This window comes from Myotis brandtii, unplaced genomic scaffold (assembly GCF_000412655.1).
Source record: "Myotis brandtii unplaced genomic scaffold, ASM41265v1 scaffold102, whole genome shotgun sequence".
NCBI classification, from domain to species: domain Eukaryota; kingdom Metazoa; phylum Chordata; class Mammalia; order Chiroptera; family Vespertilionidae; genus Myotis; species Myotis brandtii.
Genome location: NW_005353405.1, coordinates 234,361 through 251,280, shown reverse-complemented (window position 1 = coordinate 251,280; position 16,920 = coordinate 234,361). Strand labels below are relative to the sequence as shown.

The 16,920-nt window shown below is 39.1% G+C and overlaps 1 protein-coding gene across 1 annotated transcript in view; it reads left to right on the top strand.

Moving 5' to 3' along the window:
- Window positions 1–16,920, top strand: part of EPSTI1 (epithelial stromal interaction 1 (breast)) — a 113,830-nt gene that overhangs the window by 92,080 nt on the left and 4,830 nt on the right. The window contains exons 11-12 of the mRNA XM_005853257.2: window positions 4,898–4,971; window positions 11,369–11,468. Coding sequence (XP_005853319.1) covers window positions 4,898–4,971; window positions 11,369–11,468 — 174 coding nt within the window. The remainder of the gene's footprint in view (window positions 1–4,897; window positions 4,972–11,368; window positions 11,469–16,920) is intronic.

The following is a 16,920-nucleotide window of genomic DNA, read 5'->3' as shown; positions in this document are numbered from 1 at the left end:
ACTGGGCCTCTAGTATGTTATAGAGGCTAATTTTGACTCCCCTACTTGACCCATTAGTATTTATTTTCTTTGATTTGGTAGATCTTCTCAATTTGGGGGGTAGTTTCTAATTTTTCTCATAGCCAAGGACACCTTTGTCCTTCTGAGTGAAGGCATTACTGTGGGGAGCAGCAGAACCTAGGCTTCTCTAAACTGTCTCCTCTCCCCTCAAAACTCTCCTCTATTTAAAACAAAACAAAACAACAAAACATTCAAAGGAGGAGTTCTTTAACTCCCTGTCTCCACTGTCCTTTTCCCCTTGTTGAGTTGAGAGGACATCCTCTCCTGGGAGAAGTGTGTCCTTCCCGGGTGATGACACTTTAATGCTTACATAAAGCATCAAGCTGAACCATATCAGAACACGCCTCGCTGGGATTCAGACATAATTGTAAAATGACCCTATCCTGGTCTTCAATTATTGCACCACAGCCTTGCTGTGGAGCATGCCTTTCACTCTAGCCTCATCTGGTTTCTCAAGCGTCCAGCCCTGCACACACCCGTCTGTTGTATATTTAACCTTTGGGTAAATGGGAACACAGAAGTGATTTCTACAACTTCTATCAGGAAATGGTGACCCCTTTACTTCTTGCTGTCAGCTGGGGCCCCAGCACTGACTCTTGGTACCCACCTGCAGCTCCCCTGCACAGCCGCCTTTCCTCTGGCGAGGGCAGCCCTCGTGGGGCACACACAGGCGGCAGCAACAGTTGCAGTGTTGTCCTCATTTACCACGTACTACTGGCCAATGTTTACAGGAAGGTCTGCGTTTGGCATCTCCAGGATGATATTCTGTTTATCAAATTAAGTACTCTCTTTGAGTGGCACCCTTTCTGAAGGTAGGGAGTTGTGTAGAGCAGTGAGAAGACCCTCTTTCTTCTGGAAGTCTTCAGGGGCACACTTAAAATATCAAACAACACCCAAAAACATTTGCTCCTTATTTCTCTTGTTTGCCTTCCTTCATATTCCTATGTCACACTGCTTGAAATTGTGTTCAGCAATGCATTTCTTTCTGTCTTGTATCGTGGTTGTTTCTGGGTCCGTCTCCCTCACTAAACTGTGATTTCCTTCAGGGTGGAGTTGTGTGTATTTGCATCTGTACCTTTAGCATGAACCTAGTTGTCTGAAAATGACTGGTGCTTCTCAAGTGTGTGTAGAATGGGGAAGGACTTGACAGTGTCTCGGATGCTGTGTGTCCTGTCCCTCCTGCTCAGAGCATTTTGATTTTCTTAATGTCCAAAGCTCAGTCCTTGGAACAGAAACAACTTATTTTGTATCTGTCCAACCAGGTAGTGCAGTTCTGTATGAGAATCCAGTAAATGAACCAGAAATATGCTCATAAGGCATGCGAATGCATCTGTAGAGGCAATTCAGCAGAACAAATCCATTAGTTGAAATTATCCTTCATGGTACTAAACGAAAGCCACCCTGTCCCTAGTAAATGTGCTTTGCTAGTTGTAGATTAATAGTCCTGAGTGCAGCAGATCCACAGCTTCTCCTCCTGCCGTCTGGAGCAATGTTCTTGCATGACGAGGACGCAGCAGCTCCCCATCCGCATTTCTCTCCTGCCCTGGGTGTTTTCCTCGCACCCGCCCTTGGCCTCTGTCAGAGGGTACTACTGCATGCTTCTCTCTCCCATCTTCTTTTTTCCTCCCTGACAGTTCTTAGCATCATAATGCAGTGCTTTGCTCTTTTACATCTTTAAGTATTAAAAACAATCCTTGTTAGGATTTTTAAACAAAGGAAAGCATAAAGAAACAAAAATGGTGTCCCACACAGATAAACCTCTGTTGATGGTATGAATAACTACTATATTCATGTGGTTTCAAGAGATAAAATGATATATGATGTTTAAACTTCCTACCCTGCCCATCTACCCTCCATGTTTCTCTCCCCAGTGGTAATTCCAGTTAATATGTTAGGTGTGTTTTCCCATAAAAATGTTTTAAATATGCACACCAACATTAAACTTGAAATGGATTTATGTGTATCTTTTCTGTTTACATAAAACAATCCCAAGAAAGCTGCTCTGAATCTATCTGTTACCATTTAATATATTGTATATTATTTATATGTCTCTATTGCTGCCTTCTCTCTCCCCATCTACCTTATTTTTATAACCGATGCATAGTATCCCAGTGTGTGGATGGTCTAAGTTATTGCACCAGTTCCTTATTAATGGGTATTATGACTTGTACTTGAATTTTTACTATTTTAATAGTACAACTGTGATGATCTTTATACAGACATCTTTGAACACTTCTTCAAAGGATGTGTACATTTTACATGTTGATGTTATTGCTATATTGTCCTCCAAAAACTAAATTAGTTTTTACTACCTTAGATACTCCCCCAAAGTGCTTGAATGTACCTAATTATCAGAGAGGAAGGGAGAGGGAGAGAGAGATAGAAACATCAGTGGTAAGAATCATTGATTAGCTGCCTTCTACATGTCTCCTCCTGGGGATTGAGCCAGCAACTGGGACATGTGCGCTAACCTGCTGGTTCATAGGTCAATGATCAACCACTGAGACATACTGGCCAAGCTGAACTGCTTCTTTAAATTTTTTTTAAATTTGATTTTAGGTGGAGGAAAGGGGAGAGAGAGATAGAGGGAGGGAGGAAGAGAGAGAGAGAGAGAGAGAGAGAGAGAGAGAGAGAGAGAGATGGTTTGTTTCTGGCACACACCTCCAACCAAGGAACAACCTGAAATCTAGGTATGTGTCCTGACCAGGAATTGAACCTGTGACCTTCTGGTGGCTTGTACCACCAATTGAGCCACACCATCCAGGGCTGTGAACTGCTTCTTCCTATCCTTTGGCTCTTATTGGTTCATATGGGGTCTTTAGCCACCTCCTTAGACCTTTCTTGAGCCTCTATCTAAAATAGTAACTGAGCCACTGAGCCTCACGTGGCTGGGTTGATTGACACATCTTCCAGTACAGGGAAAAGGTTGTGGGCTTAATTCCCGGTCACGGCACATACCTAGGTTGCTGGTTCGATCTCTGGTGGGGTGTGTGCAACCGATAGATGTTTTTCTCTCACATTGATGTTTCCCTCTCTCACCTCCTACCTCAAATCAATAAATATCCTCTGGTGAGGATAAGAAAGGAAGGCATAAGCCAATAAGAACAAGCAGTTCAGGAGACTGCCATAAAGAAAAGGTATCAGCAATTTTGGAAGCTGAAAAGTAGAGAAGGAAAAGTCAGAACTCATTTGCAAGAAGTAATCCCAAGGCAAGTCAGGAATTATAGGCACCTGGTACCTCTGATGGCTGGCATTGAAAAGAGGAGGGTGAATTGGAAGTCTAAAAGAGGAGCTCCTCCCCACCACATTGAAAGTTAAAAAATATATATAGAGAGAGAGTTGTAAGGGTGAGGAAGGAGTATGGTGGTGTACTGGGGGAAAGTTGGGGTTAGGATGGAGGTAGTAATAGAGCCATAAATCTTCCTCCATAGTAGGAAGTCAAAAGATAATACAATTGAAAAATAAGAGATAGAAGAATATGCATGCGATTAAAGAGGTAATTGAACATGAAACCATCCACAGTACTGAAGTGATTGTGGGGGCCAGGGTGAGGACTGTAGTAGTACTGTAACCTGGCAGACTTTTAAAACTATGTACATATATTATAGTGACAGAAATTAAGATGAAAGAGTCTTTAAGCTACTGTGAAAAAGTGAGTCTCCCTAGGACAAGAGTTGGCATTTGGTATTTAGTGAATGTGTGTGGAATGGTTGAATGAATATCATTCAATTATTTAGAAAACTCTCTAATTTTCCCTTATTGTTGGTGACATATTGGAATTAGAATTAAATAACCTACTTTAAGGATTGATGAGTAATGTATTTGTAATATCACAATATAAGAAACCAGTTTTTATTTTATTTTGGGAGCTATAGAACTTTGGAAGATCTTTGAATAAAGTTTAAAATAATGTAAATTTGGACTTTGAATTTATTTTATACTTTTCATCAAGGAATTTTGGAGGTTAAAATATACGTGTTGGTATATGTTTATCAAAACATGGCAGTATTTTCTATACCAGACAATCTCTCTGGCTCAGGCACTAACATAGGAGAGGAGCTTATAACCCTTCCCTTTGTCTTTTTCTTTGAAATGAGGTTAAAACTCAGTCTACCTCGAGGTAGGTAGTTGAGTATTAGAGAAACCCTGGCACCTAGTTCTTTGGATTAATACTGTAAACATAGTAACTGAGTTTGGAAGTTGTTACTTCTTTCAAGAGGATAATCAGAATGTCAGAAGCTAGAGATTAAGTTGTAGTAAGGTGATCTCCTTTTCAAAGCACAGTATCTCCTGCAGAAAGTTCAAAGTTCTAATATTAGAAGTAACTTGTCAATGATAGGTTGAGTGATTATTCTCTAGGATGGAAAACATTTTACTAATGGAATTGCACTATAGAATTGAATCCAATATTTATTTGTAAGTTCCTTTGGATTTGTTTGGAAAGAGATGCTAGAGAAATGACCAATAAATAGTATTTTGTGGCATTATTTAAGGAACAAATTTGATTTCTTTTACTTGGTAAGACACAGGTAAGTTTGACTCACATTGTGATTCCCTCTGTGTGTGTTGTAATATCTTGATCTAATATCTTGAACATGCACATTTGGCTTTTTAATCTCACTATTTTACAGTTGGAGAGCTATTGTTTGATTAAAGCATAATTATTTTTTGCTACCTAGTCATATAAGAAAATACTTTCACATGGAAATGGTACTTAAATAAAAGTTTCAAAAATGAAATATTGCATCTGCTAAGGTTAAACATGTAATTGATTTGGCTGTCTTCTGTGTAACCAAGTGAATTGAAAACCATATTTTAAAACTTTTCTTGTTCCTAGAGTGAATTACTGGAATTTAAGCGACAACAACAGGAGGAAGAAAGAATCAGAACCCAGCAGGATGAGCACAGGAGGTATAAATGGCTCATAGCGTAGCATCTTTGGTTAAAAACATTACCAATAAATTTCTTGCAATGTTTTAGGCAAGCACTACAGTAATATTGAATGCAGTTTTGAAATGCATATTATCTTTTATGCGAGGATGACAGCTGCTACACATTTGTGTACGTACACATACAATACCAATTTTTTTCTGGATAGGTGGCATACATTTACACTAGAAAGCTGAATTGTGCTCTCAAGCTATATGTTTATTTAGATTATATTTCATTTGCTTGCCATGGAAGAAAGTATCTTTATTTTTTGAGATGATGCATGGTCATTTGTAGTATTGATGGTGAAATACCCATCCTTGAATACAAAAACTTGGACAAAAACTGCCATAAAATTGTTTTATATTGACTAACATATTAGAAAAAATTTAAAATAGGACCAGTAAGGACTTTTTAATAGTGTAGGTATTCTCTATTCAGTACCCAGTAAAATATCATGTTGGTATTGGGACAGTGTTAATAACCACCATATCTGTCATTATTGTGTTAGGATTTTCCTGAGGGGCACTTGGGTTATTGGAGTTTATTGCAGTGAGCTTGTGTGTCTTAGGAGAATAATTTAATGCAAAGGCTCTCATGATTTAAAGAAGCAAATTCTTCTTTTGAAACTTAGTGGCTTCTTTCACGTGTTTAAATTCCCCCTACCACTAAGGTGTATTTTTAATTGTGGCAGTTTCATTCTGTAAATGAGGCTTTAAAAGGCATTAATAGAAACTCTCAATACTGTAGCCACTAACTGTGGATGGTGCGCCTATCCTTTTGACTGGATTATGCTGCTCCATCGTACAGTCAAAATAATTTTAAAATGTCAAATGTGAATCCATGCATTCTCCTCTGCTTATAATAAGACATCAAAACTCTGATACACTGGTTAGGCTATTTTGTTGGGTAAGGGGACACCATTACTGCTACCTATTTTTATAAAATAGGTCACAAATTAATTTAGTCTTTTATAGGTTTATCTCATTTTCTCTTTAAACGTCTTTCTATTTAAAAACCTGATATTATATAACACCAGTTATTAGTATAACCAGTTATTTTTTGGATTTTTGAGGATTAATTGGGTTGTAAAGCTTTAAGCATCTTAAAGATAGCAGTATGTCACATTAATAAATGCCGTTGCTAATAAATTAGTCTTTAATAGGCATGCAATAAAAATACAAGTTATTTGACTAGAGGTGGAAAGGATTACTTTTTTTTTGTTGTTATAGGAACATGGATCCTCATTCTTTAGGTTTAGTTCCATACCGCTGACTACTTAAATATTGGAGGGTATTCATTTTCTACACTTTATTTTCTCTTTCAGTTGATTCTAGCTAAGTGTGGATCCAAATTTAATCCATGAAAAAATATCTCTGATTAAAAACTTAATAATCATTTTTGAAATAACTGATCGAGTCTTCAGCCATATTTTTAATATTCTGAATCAGTTTTTGAAAATAGTTTATATTAATTTTGTCTTTTAGAGTTTACAGTGAGCTTTTACATGTTATCATATGAAAATACTCACTCAGTAATGTCTTTATGAATAAAATAGCTGTGCTCATTCCTGCTGCGGACAGCAACACAAGCTGCATGGTCTGTGTGGAGGGGACATGTTAGCTTTTCTCCATGGGCATTCATTCTATTCGAGTAAAAAAGACAATGTACTTTCTACTGTTTAGAAGTTCACAAAGCCAAAACTCAGGCCTGACTTTTATAATAGAAAGCTTGTGGGATTCCTCACAGGCTTTCAATGAATCCTGTCACGATTGAGCTTGAGTGCACCTACCTGCATCTGATTCGGTATAACTTTTTTTTTTTAATTAAATCTTTATTGTTCAGATTACATTTGTTCCTCTTTTTTTTCCCCCCCATAACACCCCTCCGGTGCACGATTTTTGTCCAGTTTCTTCCCGCATCTCCCATTCCCCTTTCCCCCCCAAGAATAGTCAGTCCATTCCCTTTCTATGTCCCTGATTCATTATAATCACCAGTTCATTCTGTACATCAGATTATTTATTCACTTGGTTCTTAGATTCACTTGTTGATAGATGCATGTTTGTTGTTCACAATTTGTATCTTTACCTTTTTCTTCTTCCTCTTCTTAAAGGATACCTTTCAGCATTTCGTATAATACTGGTTTAGTGGTGATGAACTCCTTTAGCTTTTCCTTATCTGTGAAGCTCTTTATCTGACCTTCAATTCTGAATGATAGCTTTGCTGGATAAAGTAATCTTGGTTGTAGGTTCTTGGTATTCATCACTTTGAATATTTCTTGCCATTCCCTTCTGGCCTGCCAAGTTTCTGTTGAGAAATCAGCTGACAGTCGTATGGGTATTCCCTTGTAGGTAATTGAGTCTCTTTCTCTTGCTGCTTTTAAGATTCTCTCTTTGTCTTTTGCTCTTGGCATTTTAATTATGATGTGTCTTGGTGTGGTCCTCTTTGGATTCCTTTTGTTTGGGGTTCTCTGCGCTTCTTGGACCTGTAAGTCCATTTCTTTCACCAGGTGGGGGAAGTTTTCTGCCATTATTTCTTCAAATAGGTTTTCAATATCTTGCTGTCTCTCATCTTCTGGCACCCCTATTATTCTGATGTTGGTACGCTTGAAGCTGTCCCAGAGGCTCCTTACACTATCTTCGTATTTTCGGATTCTTTTTTCATTTTGCTTTTCCGGTTGGGTGTTTTTTGCTTCTTCGCATTTCAAATCTTTGGCTTGATTCTTGCGCTCCTCTGGTCTGCTATTGGGTGTAATATTCTTTATTTCAGAGCGTGTATGCTTAATTTCTAGTTTCTTTATCATAGCATCGAGGGTCTCATTAGTTTTCGTGAGGCTCTCCAAAAGTTTATTGCAAGCCCTCAAAATTGCGTTTTTTAGCTCTATATCCTCCATTTCTGTCATGTTTTTTTGTCTCCGCATTTTTTATGCTTTCTTGGTGCACCCCCTAGTGGTCTTTGTGCGCAGTCTTGTTCTAGTTGAGCCTTGATTGTTGTAGTTAATACTAGAGGGATTTGACCACCAGGCCGACTGGCTGTGTGAATCAGCTGTGTCTGCCGCGGAAAACTTCTGTCCTCTGGGGAGGTGCTAATCTAGCCTTTGCCTGAGGCGATCCGGCAAATGGCTCTGCGCAGGGCTTGGGCGGGGCGGGCTCAACAGGGCGGGCGGAGGGAGCCGTTATGGTGCCCTCAGTCCTGTTCCCAGAGGCTCTGCTTCTCAGAACCCCCGGAACCGCTGCAAACCTCGGAGGGAAAGCTGCCTTCCAACTGATGCCAGACACTCCCGCTTCTCCCGTTTGGGTCCGAGTCCCCAGCGATTCGCCCGTATCTGGAGCTCAGAGTCTGAGACTCCCCCCTGACCGAAAACGACAACCGCGCTCTCAGCCACCAGCCCGCTTTGCGCGCGCACCTCCGCACCTGAGTTTTTTCCACACTGCGCCTCCTCTGAGCCTCGGTGTGCTGTTATTTTTCCTTCTAGTTGAAGAGTCTCTCCTCAGCCAGCCTTCCTGTGGTTCTGGGTGATGTCCGTTCCGTCTTTTAGTTGTATTTTTGAAGTGGTTGTTTGCGGCAGCAGTCTCTGGTGTTTACCTATGCCGCCATCTTGCCTCTCCTTGGTATAACTTTTTGAGTAAGAGAGGGAAGTTTAATCTCCAGAGAGAAAAGACGGAGACCATGGAGGTCAAGGACTTGAAAGGAACTGGACCGTAAGCTGAAAACTGGAGTGAATTGAATTGATTTATTGAAACTTGAAACATCCTTGAATAACATTTTTTTAATCTAAATTAACCTTGATAAGAAAATCTAGAGCATGAGTTTGAGAGCAATAAAATGTATGTACGTTCTAACATTAGTAAACAAAAATATACTGGTACTTTTTTTTAATTTGAATTCTCAATAGAAATTGAGAAAAATAATATATTTACCACCCATGATCTCTGGTTGACCGCCTCTGCTGTCCTAGTAACGGGTGCTCAATTGCATCACTTTGCATGGATGACAAGCCATCAGTCTGCACAGTGCTTGAGCGAATTGAGTGCAGTGGACAGTGAGCAGTTTTGCAGCCTGCCTTCACCACCATTGGTAGTTTCATGATGCATCTACAGCCACAGAAGCAGGCATAGATGAGGACCATGCACCTGGATAAATTATTCATTTACCTTTTACATATTAGAGCATGTGAAAGCTTTGTTCTCAGCACTGGGAATAGACTAAGCAAGGCAGAGGTCCCTGACTGCTTGGAAATTACAATCTGGAGGAAAGAAATAGAAGTCAACAATTTAACAGTAAGATTACTTTACACAATGATGCATACCATGAGGACCACACCATAGTGTGATGTTGGAGAGATTGGAGGTGATAATTCCTCAAAAGAGAGGTGACATCACAGGACAAGAGCTAGTCATGTGGAGACAAAACATATGGATGGCCCATATTCAGGCATAGGAGCAAATGCAAAGGTCCCAAAGGGGGAATGAGCTTGGACTTTTTGAGTCCCCAATCACTGGAAGAGAATAATATAAAATAGGGTAGAAAACATAGGCAGGAGCCAGAAGATACAAGATTTTGTAAGCCAGTGATTTTATTCTAAGACTAATGGAAAATCACGGGAGGGTTTTAAGCAAAAGGAAGGCATGATCCCTTTTATGATTTAGTAAGCTGGTTATATGGAGAATGGATCACAGAGGGCAGGAGTAGACGCAGAAGCAGGGTGAGAGAGGATAGTGGTTTGGACTAGAATGGTGGTCATGGAAGAAATGGGTGAATTCCAGATGTGTTTAGTGGGTAGAGCCAACAGTACTTATAGTGGTTTGGATATGGGGTGGGATGGGGATGTTGAGGGAAAGCCCATCTTTGTTACTGGCCAAAAGACTGGATAAAAGCAATCCTAGGTTCCTGCGCAGGCCAGAATACCATTGGTTGTGTTGTTTAAAGGGGAGCAGGGGAAGCTTTCATTTTCTTAATATGCGCGTCTCCAGCTCAGTAAGATACTGTTCAATCTGCGTGCTGAGAGGTCCTGTAAAGGTGATTTAAACTTGAGCTCGGCAGTGAGCCAGGCTTTCCAGAATATGTCACTTGGGTAGATATTATGGTGTAAGGAAAAAACTTTTCTAATAACTAAGATGTAACCAGTGCTTGGTGGGACTTGAAGTTGTTGAGAAAAAAGCAACCTAATAATCCAGAGATCCAACTGGGTCAACATGCAGTTGGCATTTTAGCTAGTTAGCCCTGAGCAAGCATAGACAAGTAACCCTCCCCCACCCACCCCAAAAGCCCAGCCTCTGACTTTGCCACACAGCAGTTATCATCTTCAAAGTTTCCAAACCTCCCACAGTCATGGACTTACAGCCACCCACCATGTCCACATTCTCCTAATCTTCATGACGGAAAAGGAGATTAATGTGATGGGCCAATCTGCCTTTCCTCCCATAAATGTGTATTGAGTAGCTGCTGTGCACCAGGCATTGTGTTGCTAACAAGAAGCTTACAGTCTTAATGACACTATTCCTCAGTAATTTGCTGACAAGGGTACCTGTCACAATGTTTCTCCAGCCATCACCTCCCTGATTCAACTCATCCATACCAAGGCAACTCAGAACAGGATGTTGTCTTTAATTTACTTTTTTTAATTAAAAATTTTGTTAATTAAATATTTTAGTAGAGCAGGAATATCCAAGTCCATGACACAAATATTTAGAATGATTATTTATAAAGTGAACAACCAGGTAATCAGCTCCAGAAATAGAATATAACTATTACCCTACAGTTAACTTATATTCTGACCTTTATGGAAACCACTTGCCTTTCTTCATGCTTTTGCTTCCTATGTGTTAAATTTAATTTCTGGAATTGGTTGCTGCAAGTATGTCTGAATATCAGCTAAAGATGTACCCATTCCCTCTTGAAAGTTCAGGTTCCCCCTTTCCCATACACTTGTCCCATTTTTCTTCTATTTTTCACTTGTGGGATTTACGTTAGCAAGACTGACAATGGGGTAAGGGCATATGGGAGGGATGTTTGTCTTACAACAATAGTGTCACAGAGCTATTTTTGATTTCTCTTCATGTTTTAGTTGTTGTGAGTTCTATCTTTCCTCAGTCTCTGGGGCCAAGAAAGATCTTGATGAACTGGTAGAAGATGGACCAGTGGAACTGAAATTAAGAACTGTGTCCCTCTGGCCTGAGCCACAACTGGCACCAGGTCCAGCAAAGGGCTGTTAACAGCATGGCATGTGGTTAATGTGAAAAGAAGTTTCTGTAGATTTCTTATAAGCTGAAGGGAGGAAGCAATCCCCATAGGCAGTCATACAGCACAATAGGCTCTCAAAAATCGCTCAACCCTGCAGCAGGCTTTTTACTTACACACATTTTTCATTGTTTTAAAGGGTAAATAATGCTTTTCTGGACCGACTCCAAGGCAGAAGTCAACCAGGTGGCCTGGAGCACTTTGGAGGCTATTGGAATATGAATGGTGGTAACAGCTGGGTGAGTTTTTCGTTTTCTCTTTAAAAATATCTTTCAAATTTGAAGGATAAAAACAATGAGAATTTAAAAAATATGCTGTGGCCTTCTCCCCAGATATTTTTTTGTGCACTGTTCAGCTGTGTGATGGGCAGTCAGCCAGGGTGATTGCTGTAAATTCCACAATAGCCTCCGAGAGAGGGAGAAAGTCCTGACTTCAGCTCTGGCCAATTACAATAAAAAATGACACCTGCCTTGTTCTCACCCTGATTGCCTGGACTTCAGGCTTTTTATCACCCCTGGCCCAGACCCACAACACAAACAAATGAACTTTTTGTCTCAGGAAGATTTTAACTGAAATATGGTTATACAAATAGTAAGCATTCTCCAGTAATACAGTTTTTTCAGTGAAACTAGCATATCAAAGAAACTAAAGTTTATTTTTTCACTGTAAAATGATGTTTTTAAAAACCCTACAGCAAAAGGCACTTTTTGAAAATGAAATGTCCTTATATATTTCTGTGAAGAAAACCTTGCCACTTGTAATACGTATTTAATGTGTTTTGTGTGCACCATATATTATTGAACCAGCACCAGGACTTTGGAATGCTGGACTACATATGTTTATGGGGTTTACAATGTGTATAGAACCAAAACTAACTACACTAGGCTTTACAAGTACAATTTAATCGAAGCCCAGGTACATATGTATCTATTTTTTTTAAAGGAACAGATAGAAATATTTAAACTGGTAAAATACAGCAAAATAATCAAGTGCTTGCAGTAATGGGGTGACCCGTGGAGACGACCACCAGGACTCAGATCAAAATTTAGGAGCCTTTATTAAGCTGGCCAGCGGCTACAGTTACAGCCCCCTGCCGAAGCAGAGGTTGAACTGCAGCACTAACTACAGGAGTTACAGCGTTTTTATTTGTAAAAACCACAAAGTTACAAAACCTTAGTTCCCGACACAGTACAGCATCATTACAGTGACTACCTTTCTATCTATGTGTTCTAGGAACAGAGAGCACAGCATGCTGGGAAGGGGCCATGAGACCATATCTCAAGGCCTGGCCTGATGTCAGCACATTCCTATCTATGTGTTTTAGGAACAGAAAGCACAGAGCGCCCCATCTGGCCCAAGCGCCAGATATGCAGCCCAGCACACTTGCTGACTTGGAAACTCTAGAGAAGATCCCTCTTTAATGAATACCTGATGGACAAAAGATCATTTTGAAAAGATAAGCTGTTAGGAATGTTACACACATGTTTTCTTAAAAAGAATCTAGTAGTTAAAATTGATAGATAGATTTCACAAAAGTATATATAGTGAAGAGAACTGAAATCAGGCAAATTTGCAGAGAATGCATAGTGGATGTATCTATTTACCCATAATGTATGCTCATGTGTATCACTGTAGCATTCAGAAAAGAGGTAATATGGAAGAGAGAAAATAATCTAAACACACTGTTTTTGCATCATGTGTTGCAATTTACAAATTATTGACTTCTATAAATATGTGAGTAGGAATCATGTGGAAAATGGGGCACAGTGAGTTTAAGACATTATCCACGTTCATGGAATTTATGTTATGAAACGTGATTGAAACTCAGATTTTGGATAGGACTTAGAAACTTGCTGCAGATTTTCTCCTCTGCTCAACCATTCCCCAAATTTAGAAAGAACCTAGAAAAATAGCTGAGATTGAGGGGAAGATGATGGGAAAGTAAATTAATACTGCATGGGCTGCTGCTAAGAGAATAAGCATTGGGCTTACCAATGACTATTGGTAGGCCTTCTGTAAGTGAGCTATGAACCTTTGCTTAAGTTCCTCACTGATTGAAAAGCTAGGAACACACCCTGGTCGGTGTTGCTCAGTGGTGGAGTGCTGACCCACGAGGAAGGGTTATGCGTTTGATTCCAGTCAAGGGCACGTACCTGGGTTACAGGTTTGTTCCCCAGTCCCGGTTGGGGAACATGGATGTTTTTTAGTGGGGCAGGCATATCCAAGTCCAAAATGGTTATTGGCTCTTCCCACATCTGAAAGAAATGTGACAGAAAGGTGAGAACTTCCTCAGGCGCCCAGCTCTAACTCCACATCTATCACCACCTGGATGCCTGCCCTTCCTTTGGACCAGTTTCTGTCTTCTCCACTGTCTGGGGGACAGTCATCAGGTGTTCCATCTCAACCAAAAAATTTCCATCAGCATAAAACATTAATAAATTATATTGTTATCACCTTTCCTCTTGATATTTCTTTGTTCCCCTTTAAAGCAAAACTTTAAAAGGTGTCTATTATTGCTGTCTCTAATTTCTCTCCTCCCACTTCTCTTATATCCACTCTAATCAGGTTTTTTAAAAAAATATATATTTTATTGACTTTTTACAGAGAAGAAGGGAAAGGGATAGAGAGTTAGAAACATCAATGAGAGAGAAACATCAATCAGCTGCCTCCTGCACACCCCCTCCTGGGGATGTGCCCGCAACCAAGGTACATGCCCTTGACGGGAATCGAACCTGGGACCCCTGAGTCCGCAGGCTGACGCTCTATCCACTGAGCCAAACCGGTCAGGGCTCTAATCAGGTTTTAGACTTTACCAGTCCAACAAAAATGCTCTTGTCATGGTCATTAACAATGTCCACATTGCAAAATTCAATGTTTATTTCTCAAACTTTATTTTTTGACCTGTCAGCATCATTCGTCATGGTGAATCACTTCCTCCTTTTTTGAAACTTTCTTTACTTGGCTTCTGGGACCCTGTGCTCTCCTGGGTTCCTACCTATTTCATCAGCCAAATCTTTCATTTTCCTTTGCTGAATTCTTGCATCTTTTTGTCCTCTCAACATTGGAGTGCCTCAGGGATCTACTGTGGACCACCTTCTGAACTTTATGTTTATTTAATATCTTGGTGGCCTCATTTATTTTCATAATATTACATATACTACATGCTTATTACTCCCAAATTTTAATTTCCAGCCTACACCTCTTCCTTCAAACTCTAGTCTTGTATATCCATTTATCTACCCAACATCTCTACTTGCATATCTAATATATATTTCAACCTTAACATATCTAAAACTTAACATTTAATCCCTTTACCTTAATGTTCTATCGGCACTTTTTTCTGTTTGCATAACAGTGCAGCCCATTTCTCATATCCCCCCCACAGATGATACAGCAGGAATTATTCTTGAATCTTCCTTCAAAATATATCCAACCCAACAGCTTCTCACCACTTTCACCACTATCATCCTGCTTCCAACCTCTACCCATGCTCATCTAGATTCTTGAAATAGTCTTTCGGTGGTTTCATTGCTTCCACATTTCACCACCTAGAGTCTGTTCTCTATATGAGAATGACCCCTTTGAAACAGATCAGATCCCATCACTCTTCTGCTTAAAGCTCTCCAATGGCTCCCAAGACTCTCCAAACATCTTGGAATAAAAGCCAAAGTCCTTACAGGAACCTACCAGGTGCTACATGATCTAGACTCCACTTTACCCTCTGGGGCTCTCCTACGCTGCCTTTCCTCATTCTTCCTAGGCAGGCTTCCTTCTTGCTGTTCTTTGAAAAGTTGAGGACCTGGTGCTCTCACCTTATGGCCTTCACACTGGCTGTTACCTCTCCACTCTTCTCCAAAGTATCCATATTAATTGTTCTCCTTCAAGTATTTTCTTGAATTCCACCTCAGTGAGGATTCTTTATTCATTTATTTCGTGCTGCCACCTGTGCCTTTACACCTTTTTTCCCCATAGCATTCTGTAATTTCTAACATAATTTTCCAACATCATTAATTTATATGTTTTGTTGGATATTTACTCTTACTCTCTCCCTGTGGTAATTTATGTTCCATATGCCATCAGAGCAGGGCCCTTTGTTTGTATTCCAAACATAAAACAGTGACTAGAACTTACCACATGTGCAAGGAAACAGGTGGCTGTGATTGAGGGTCAACAAAACAACAAAGATTTTGAACTAAATGATGTGATATACTAAATTGCATTTTAAAAAGCTATGTATTAAACATTTGATGAAATAAATGTTGGATTTAAGACAATGAGCCAAAACAAGAGACAATGCCAACCAAGCAGATTTGAAAAAAGAACAAAACAACTTTTAGTAACAAAAAACATAGTCTTTGAAATTAAAGCACTCAGTGAACTTATCATAATAAAGGGAAAACAAATTAAGAACTAAACCATAATACTATTCTCATCTATTATTTGGCAACTCCCCTCCTCCCCAAATGAAAGATTGACAATATATTCTGTTCTCTCACACATTGTTGGTGTAAATTCAAAATGATACAAACACTATGTAGGTTAATTTATTACTGTCTTCCCATAAAATAGACATATTATAGCAGTTTTACTAAATTTTCTAGGAACAGATGATTTCAAATGTCTGAAAAGATTTTTCAGATAAATGAAAAGGAGGAAATATTCCCCAAAACGATTAAGCAGGTAAATGTAACTTTCAATCAAATTCTGGCAAAGACTATACAGAAAAAAATGATAGAACAGTCTCACTTATAAACATGGATTTAAAAAATCACAAAATTTCGATGGATTCAATAGGGAAGTTTTTAAAAGGGATAATATGCCCTTATCAAATTGAATTTATTAAAAAATGCAAACTTAGCTTATCATAAACAACTAAACAATATAAAAATAAAATAAACAGCAAAAATTCACCTCATAAATTAGAAAAAACACCATATAATCAATCACATCAATAGTTACTGAGAAAGCATTTGATAAATTTCAATACTTATTGTGGTAAAAACTTCAAGAAAACTAGGAATGAAAAAAAAATTTTAACCCATAAGTCACCAAAAATCTATAATAAAGTATATCAATAATATTTTTATATCATACTAAGGATTGAAAAAGTTTATAAATCACAGATGATACAGAATATTGACACTGATAATATCCATTGATCTTATTTAGATTTTCCCAGTTTTACTTTGTTGTGTCTCTCTCTGTGTGTGTACTTAGTTCTATCACATATGTAGGTAGGTCCCTGTATCCACCAGAGTAGGGAAGATTCTAAACAATTCTATCAACACAACAGTCTTTCTCAATATTAGCATTTTATAACCACACATATCTCCTTTTTTAGAATGAGTACCCATACACAACTACTGGGAACTACAAGACTGTCTTCATTTCTAAAATTTATCATTTCAAAAATATTAATATAAATAGAATCACATAGTATGTAAATTTGGGGATTGGCTTTCTTTCACTTGAAATAATTCCATGGAGCCCTAGCCAGTTTGTCTCAGTGGATAGAGCATTGGCCTGCGGACTGAAGGGTTCCAGGTTCGATTCTGGCCAAGGGCACATGCCTGGGTTGCAGGCTCGATCCCCAGTGGACAAACAGGAGGCAGCCTATCAGTATTCTCTCTCATCATTGATGTTTCTCTCTCTCTATCCCTTCCCCTTCCTCTCTAAAATCAATAAAAATTA